At 35.2% G+C, this 8826-nt stretch overlaps 1 protein-coding gene across 1 annotated transcript in view; it reads left to right on the top strand.

The window, feature by feature from the left end:
- The first annotated feature begins 2907 nt into the window (after positions 1 to 2907).
- The window catches only part of LOC124365520 (endothelin-converting enzyme homolog), a 40233-nt gene continuing 34314 nt past the window's right edge, over positions 2908 to 8826 (top strand). The window contains exons 1-2 of the mRNA XM_046821505.1: positions 2908 to 2992; positions 5627 to 5822. Coding sequence (XP_046677461.1) covers positions 2908 to 2992; positions 5627 to 5822 — 281 coding nt within the window. The remainder of the gene's footprint in view (positions 2993 to 5626; positions 5823 to 8826) is intronic.

Genomic DNA, 8826 nt, shown 5'->3' with positions numbered 1-8826 from the left:
AGCGATATTGAGAATAACTTCACACAACTTCTCATCAATCTGTTTAAACTGCTATGATATTTCTGAATGTGACATAACCGTTTTGGTGTTTTCAGGTCTTAACATATTGGACGATGTAGCATTGGTTTTTGAATGCTACAAGCGATATTGAGAATAACTTCACACAACTTCTCATCAATCTGTTTAAACTGCTATGATATTTCTGAATGTGACGTTTTGGTGTTTTCAGGTCTTAACATATTGGACGATGTAGCATTGGTTTTGAATGCTACAAGCGATATTGAGAATAACTTCACACAACTTCTCATCAATCTGTTTAAACTGCTATGATATTTCTGAATGTGACGTTTTGGTGTTTCCAGGTCGTAACATATTGGACGATTTAGCGTTGTTTTTTTGAACGCTACAAGCGATATTGAGAATAACTTCACACAACTTCTCATCAATCTGTTTAAACTGCTTTGATATTTCTGAATGTGACATAACCGTTTTGGTGTTTCCAGGTCTTAACATATTGGACGATATAGCATTGGTTTTTGAATGCTACAAGCGATATTGAGAATAACTTCACACAAACTTCTCATCAATCTGTTTAAACTGCTATGATATTTCTGAATGTGACATAACCGTTTTGGTGTTTTCAGGTCTTAACATATTGGACGATGTAGCATTGGTTTTGAATGCTACAAGCGATATTGAGAATAACTTCACACAACTTTCTCATCAATCTGTTTTAAACTGCTATGATATTTCTGAATGTGACGTTTTTGGTGTTTCCAGGTCGTAACATATTGGACGATTTAGCGTTGTTTTTGAACGCTACAAGCGATATTGAGAATAACTTCACACAACTTCTCATCAATCTGTTTAAACTGCTATGATATTTCTGAATGTGACGTTTTGGTGTTTCCAGGTCGTAACATATTGGACGATTTAGCGTTGTTTTTGAACGCTACAAGCAGTCCTGAGAACGACATCACTCCACTTCTCATCGAGCTGTTTAAACTCGGCAGGTAACATAATTGTAACTAAGTACATCAATTGTTAGCTATGTTCAAAATATTTTTTTGGTTTACTTGCATATTTTCAGTACGTATTTGAACCCATCTAGGTTTACTCTCATTATACACCTTTGTTTTACTTTTCTATCATCAAATAAGCTTCAGATTTTGGATTTTTAGGATCTCAAATTGTTAAACTACACACAAGCAAGTTTTCACTCAATCTTCTTAGTATTGAGACTATCTTCTTCAGAGTTAATAACTTTACAAATAATAACTTGATGTTGTCCTAAAAAATCATTTCAAGTTATAAACAGAGGTAAATGTTTAAAAACATTTTTTTCAAGCTTTTTAATTTCTAACATTTGATGTTTTCATTAATGTATACATGCATTTAACGTTAATAAACTCGTGATTGTATGACTTGTCAATTGTGTTATACAAATTATCAGCAGACTATGCAGGAACCAATTTTTCCAGTTGTCTGAGTTACATTACAATTAAAACAAATGAAACAGTGATGGCACAAACAACGAGTTGACAGTGACAGACACCTTACGGCACATACAGTACTGAAGATTACTCAGCAAAGAGTCGCAGCGTAAGTGACAAGCAATAGTAGCCTCTCAAATAGTCAATCTGTCATAAATGTTTCAACAACAAGGCTATAAGGGGGTTTCGAGATAACAACCACCTTTGTGTTTAGTGGGGAATGTTTACGTTACAGCTATAACGCATCATACAGCAAAGTTAGAAACTACGAGTTTCAGTTCTTGGACCATCTTATGATATCTTCTGTTCTTAGACTTCTTCAATATCTTGTGTGGTTTCAGGATAGTAACAGTACAAAATTTGAGAAGCATGCAATAACATGACAGGAATATGATTGAATACAATAACCAAATCAATTTCTGTCGTACTCCAACCAGACTTGTCATATGAATAGTATTGTAGAACCTCTTTAATCCGACACGATTGGGACTGGATTCTTGCCGGATTAAAGAAAATTCCGGTCTATGGAGGTTATTTATAAAAATACAGGTGTCTCATAAAACAGTAACAAAATTTGCAAAAAAAACTTTTACTGCATGTATTTATTATTTAAACATGGGTTACTTAATTAAATACTATAAATCAATATATAAGTACAGGAGAAATATTAAAATGTATTTTTTAAGTACAGTACATGATAAAATAAATTCCAATACAGTATGAAATACAGTACAGTACTGTACTATTCGTGGTTTGTAGCAAAAGCACTGGTAAATGGCTTGAAAATATCTAATATCTACTTGCTTCTTACAACAATTTTTTATATTTAAAAATTTAATTTTTTATTATTCAAGTTCATAACTTCTGCCACGCTGGATTGTTTATTTGACTCAGCAAATTTTACAAACGCGTTGATCGCTTCGCTTGCTACGTTCCAAGGCACAACTTTTGTTTCCGAGACTTCTTCATCATCACTTTTCTGATTCGTCCTGAACTGGTTTTTGATTCAGAATACTTTGAACTATGGATTCATCACTGATTTCTTCAAATGGTGAGAGGTCTTTATCAATCTCTAACCATTCAACGTTTTCGGGGCTTGGAATATTTCTCAGCTCACTCATTTCACTAGTTTTTTTCTAATCTCTACCAGATTAATTTGTAGGCCTACATATTCATCATCTTCAATAGCATCATTCTCATTAGGAACATCGTCATTGTTCATAACACCTGGCCAGAGTTTCCTCCATGATCTTTTAACTGTTTCATTCTAGACATCATTATATGACAAAGCTGCAGTAAAAATTGAATCTTATATGTTAAACTTGGCTTGAAAGTCCTTAACACTGGACTAGGAAACAACCAATTCTTGTATGTATAAGCCTCTGTACTGGCATTTAAAGTTTTAGTGAGGAGCATGCCGGGAGACGAGTGGATCCGAGATTTGCCCACTCACGTTTACTGCTCAGAGCGTGACGCTATGTGGCTCTTGAGTGTCGGCGGTAGCTGTCGAGTTGCTCACTTTACAATTATCGTTGTGAAGGCAATTCTAGAATTTTTGTCTACCGTGGTTGATGCCGGATTATAGACAATTCCGGACTATAGAATGTCGGATTAAGGAGGTTTTACTATAACTACATTGTGCTTAGATACATGTAATCTACAAAATCATTAAAAGAAGCAGTTTCTAGGAGTTTGCCATTGTGTAAAGCTTTATCTCCACTATTAAGTTACACAGTATTGTTCAAAATTAAGCCGGTTTTTTTAAACAGGGAAATTTAAAACAGCTTCAATTCACACCCAATTTTTTACTACCCTGTAAGGTTTTAAGGTGGTAACAATCTATGAAAACACAATCATGAAAACACAAAAATCATTTTAGACTAAGAAAAACAAAAAAATTATGTGTTTAGTTTTTGGATTTTTTATAGCTGGAAAATCTATAGTAGGCCTATGTCGTGTGCCGTTTTGGAACTTCTTAAATCAGCACATGTATTCCAAGAGAATACTAAACTATACAGAATATTGCTTTGATTTTGCCACAACAACCATGGTGTAAAGAGAAATAGGGGTGAAATTGCACACGACTGCAAGGTTGGAACTGATTACTTGTAGGCGCATGATGTCATTCACAGAGCATGGAGCAGCTGATTTCCCGAGCTGTGACTCGCTTGCCGTTGGCGATTCAAGATTAATAACAAGTTATAATATTCTTACTCAAACTGTTAGGCAGTAATGAATAAACCAAGTTCAGCACTATAGACCTGTTTTAAAATTAGCAGGAATGTTACGAAATATTTGAAAACTTACAAAATTACTAACTTATATAAATAGAGAGTAGTCATAGAAAATTATTCAAGTAATACTAAAAGCATGATAGGGCAAGAAAAAAATCAAAAACACAAATTGAGCAAGAAACATAAGGACATATATAATTAACTGTTAATTAACAGTGTAACAATAATATAAATATTACAAAATATGTAAACTAGGTGGTTGAAACTTAAATTCTTAAAACTATTCAGCAAAAGTTAAAATATAACGTTAATTCAAACTTAACAGATAAAATTACAAAATTAAGGAACTAATATCACAAGCCAAATATACATTCACATAGTAAAGCACCTTTTTAAGGCCATCTGCGACTCTTTTAAACATTTATATTTGTAATCCGTCCTCCTTTTGGTAATTTATGAAATAATTTTATTTTCATGTAGAAATGACAACCTTCTGTTTTTTCTGGCTTTAACAAGTAATTTTTTTCAAGTTTTATAAGTGTGTATAAATAAAATTCCTCTTTTTCCAAACGGCAACAGTGTAATTTTGTAGATTTATGTTTGCATCCAGTAAACAATTATATTGGTATGTACAAACAAGGCAATGTCATGTTTAAGTGCCTGGAAAGCTCGCAGACAAAATTCCGTTTCTTTAAGATTAGTTATAATTCTTATTGGTTTATTCTCCCAGACAAAAACTCTGTTCCCCACAAAGTAATTCAATAGACTAAGTGGGAGTGGAAAAATACATAGTAGGAGGTTATTACCATTTCTTCAGTTGTACAGAGTTTCAATTTACACAAACAGGAAAATTACTCTTGTTAAATTATTAGAAAGACTATTTATATGGCTTTCCCAGCCTAATCTACTGTCTAAGAAGATTCTTAATATATGTACATTATTAAAACAGTTGTAAGTAGCTTTGTCCATTGAACAAAATTATATTTTCTGTTTTGTTATTATTTACAACAAGTCTGATAGCCTGTAACCACTCAGTTGTTAACTTCACTGCATTTTCTTGTTTTATGAAACCATTAAGTCTACTGTGATGATTTAGAAGAGTAGTATTATCAGCAAACAAGACATACAGAGCAAACTGAAATTAAAATCATTAAATGCAACAATAAATAAAACCGCACCTAAAACCAAGCCCTTTGGCAACTGGTTTGAATGTTTTTTTTTTATAAGGGGCAAATTATAATCCTGAACAACTATTTATTTCTTATATGTCAAATAAGATACCAACAAATTTAACTCACTACATCTCACACTATTACAATAAAGTTACTTATAAGTAACTTATGAGGTATGCTGTTGAAGGCTTTAGACAGACCAATTATTAAAGTTGCTGACAATGTTGTTTTATATTCAAAATTATTTATGACATCACCAACTAGAGTTTCTACAGCTTTTATTCTATTCCGTTCTAGTAAATACCGAAACTGCTCTTTACATAGCAAACCACAAAGCTTGAAAAAGGTTTGTAATTTGTTATTAATTAGGTTTTTGTTACTGGTGATATTTTTGTGAAGTTTGAAGTTATAGTTTTATGTTTATGTGTGTTAACAATACTTTATGAAGCATATAATTATATAAAAGTCTTATAGGCATGTTTTTATCATATTTTGTATACATATTGAATTAAAGTTGTATAATTAGCACAAACTGTAGTGCTCCCTTGCCAAACAGAATTAGCCGCAAAGCCATGTGCTCTATGAACAATGTCATGTGCGGCAGCGGATGAAATCGGGTCCCTGGACTGGCACACATAATATTTTTCTTTCCACCATGCATAACAACTGAGGTTCTAACCAGGAGTAATGGTTAGTTAATTTTACTAATAATACAACTCTTCTACAGTGAACCACTGTTCAGACTCCAACTTGATGTGGACTCTACCAATTCCTCATTTTTCCAAGTGGCAATCACAGTACCTGACTGGTCATCTTCTCATTTCCGACCTGCTGCTGAGAGGAACAAAAAGTGTAGGCACAAACCATCAGATAAGATTCCCGAGGACCTTGGCGTGGCTTACTCGGATTACACAAACTGTAAGGTGAGTTAAGACAGTTACCATTAATGGTCAATGGTTTGTCCCTATTTTTGTGTACTCATATATCTAGCATCTCCTCTTAAAATATAGGATAGGCCTACCAGATAAATTTACTATGTGGCTCGTTAAGACTAAGTAGTGCCCAGTATTGCTTTGAATGTCTCTCACTAGAATCGCCACACGCTGTTGCAGAGCACAGCTCTCAAGACTAGTCTAACACAGTTACTGAGTGATTATAGTGAGGACTGAGTACTGCCCAGTATTGCTTTGAATATCTCTCACTAGAATTGCCAGACGCTGTTGCAGAGCACAGCTCTCAAGACTAGTCTAACACAATCACTGAGTGATTATTGTGAGGACTGAGTCGTGCCCATTATTGCTTTGAATGTCTCTCACGAGAATCACCAGACGCTGTTGCAGAGCACAGCTCTCAAGACTAGTCTAACACAGTCACTGAGTGATTATTGTGAGGACTGAGTAGTGCACAGTATTGCTTTGAATGTCTCTCACTAGAATCGTCAGACGTTGTTGCAGGGCACAGCTCTAAGGATTAGTCTAACCGCAGTCGCTGAGTGAATATTAGGAGGACTAAGTAGTGCCCAGTATTGCTTTGAATGTCTCTCACTAAAATCTCTCAGGGCTAGTCTAATCGCAGTCGCTGAGTGGTTGTTGTGACGACTAGGCAGAGCACAGTATTACTTTGAATCTTCCACTAGAATCGTCAGACGTTGTTGCAGGGCACAGCTCTAAGGATTAGTCTAACCGCAGTCGCTGAGTGAATATTAGGAGGGCTAAGTAGTGCCCAGTATTGCTTTGAATGCCTCTCAATAAAATCTCTCAGGACTAGTCTAATCGCAGTTGCTGAGTGATTATTGTGACGACTAGGCAGAGCACAGTATTACTTTGAATCTGTCACTAGAATCTTCAGTCACTGTTGCAGGGCACTGCTCTCAGGACTAGTCTAATCGCAGTCGCTGTTGTGATTTTTAGGAGGACTGAGCAGTTTACAGTATTGCTTTGAATGTTTTATCACTAGAATCTTCAGTTGCTGTTGCAGGGCACTGCTCTCAGGACTATTCTAATCGCAGTCGCTGTTGTGATTTTTAGGAGGACTGAGCAGTGTACAGTATTGCTTTGAAAGTCTGTCACTAGAATCTTCAGTCGCTGTTTGGAGGGTACTGCCCTCAGGACTAGTCTAATCCCAGTCACTGTTGTGATTTTTAGGAGGACTGAGCAGTGTACAGTATTGCTTTGAATGTCTGTCACTAGAATCTTCAGTCGCTGTTGCAGGGCACTGCTCTCAGGACTAGTCTAATCACAGTCGCTGTTGTGATTTTTAGGAGGACTGAACAGTGTACAGTATTGCTTTGAATGTCTGTCACTAGAATCTTCAGTTGCTGTTGCAGAGCACAGCTCTCAAGACTAGTCTAACACAGTTACTGAGTGATTATAGTGAGGACTGAGTAGTGCCCAGTATTGCTTTGAATATCTCTCACTGGAATTGACGCGGAGTAATAACCATATTTTTAAGGAAATTGACCTGAAGAATTTCTGCAATGAACTCCATTTTGAAGTTACTGGTGTAGAACTCATAGAATTCAATCTGATCGTGGTGTCCCTTTATAGATCACGAGATGGTAGTACTGAAATATTTCTGCAGTCATTGGAGAAACTTTTAATCTTTCTCTTTCGATTAAAGTGCAAGTTAATCTTGTGTGGAGATGTAAATGCTCATTTTGACGTTACTACTAATAAAGCTACAGTAGAAAGATTTCTGAATGTATTAAGGCAATTTGACATATATTGCACAAACAACAAGCCTACACGTGGAAATTCATGCTTGAATAACATAATTACCAATTTGAAACCACATGAATATATTACAGAAGTCATACGACCATCTTTATCTGATCATGATGCCTTACATTTTGAGTTTTCGGTGAGTAAGCCTATTTCTTACACACATGATAGGCCTAGTCAATTAAAAACCGTTAGATTGATTACTCCCAAGAACATAAGTTACTTTATGCAACTCCTCGAAGAGGAACAGTGGTGCCAGTCTTTTTCACTTGATTTAACAGCTAGTAACTGCTTTGAAAATCTTTTCCAACGATTTTTGACCTTATTTGAGACTAGTGTTCCACTCAAGAAGGCTAAAATTTAAAAGCTAGTACAACTAATATGAGTTTTAAAAAAGGTTCTGTTTCAACTGGTTGGTATTCACCGGAGCTAGCAGCAATGAAGAACCAAATACTACTTTGTAAAGACGTGTAATAAATATAGCAACGATCAGCTCTTGCTATTATTTAAGAACCTGAAAAGACACTACAGACTTGCACTACGAGCGGCTAAAATACAGAAAAATGAAGAAATAATTGAACATTCTTACAACAAATGTAAAGCGGCCTGGAATATCATAAATAAAACAGCTAAACGCAGTCCGGTCAACAATCTTGGTAGCAGCATCCAGCCTGATGACTTCAACAACTATTTCATCACTGCTGTAGAAGATATAAGTTCAAAAGTCAAAGTTTCCCCGGAGAGTGCAGTGCAGTGTCTTAAAAGTGTAAATTTGGTGTCAGCCAATTCGTGTTGTGTCTTTTCACCAGTTAGCTCGAATGAGGTGTTTAACATATTAATCTCGTTAAAAAATTCTTCATCCAGAGATGTCTACGGACTGTCCAGTGACAATAAAAAAGGTTGCTTCGGTAATTATTGAACCATTAACTTATTGTTTTAATAGATGTATAAATGATGGTGTTTTTCCAAATAGTTTAAAGTTTTCTAGAGTGGTACCTATCTTTGAAAAGGGTAATCCAGATATACCCAGTAGTTACCGTCCGATCTCTTGTATCCCAGTCATAGGGAAAGTCTTAGAAAAAATTCTTAAAATACAAATTTGTAAATATTTTGAGTCTTCTGGTTTGTTTAATGATAGTCAGTATGGTTATCGTCCTGGTAGATCAACTACACATGCCATTGATGGCTTAATTAATCAACTTTTACT

Source organism: Homalodisca vitripennis, chromosome 6 (genome assembly GCF_021130785.1).
Source record: "Homalodisca vitripennis isolate AUS2020 chromosome 6, UT_GWSS_2.1, whole genome shotgun sequence".
Classification (NCBI taxonomy): domain Eukaryota; kingdom Metazoa; phylum Arthropoda; class Insecta; order Hemiptera; family Cicadellidae; genus Homalodisca; species Homalodisca vitripennis.
Note: the sequence above shows the minus strand (reverse complement) of the source record. Positions and strands in the feature narration are given on the sequence as shown.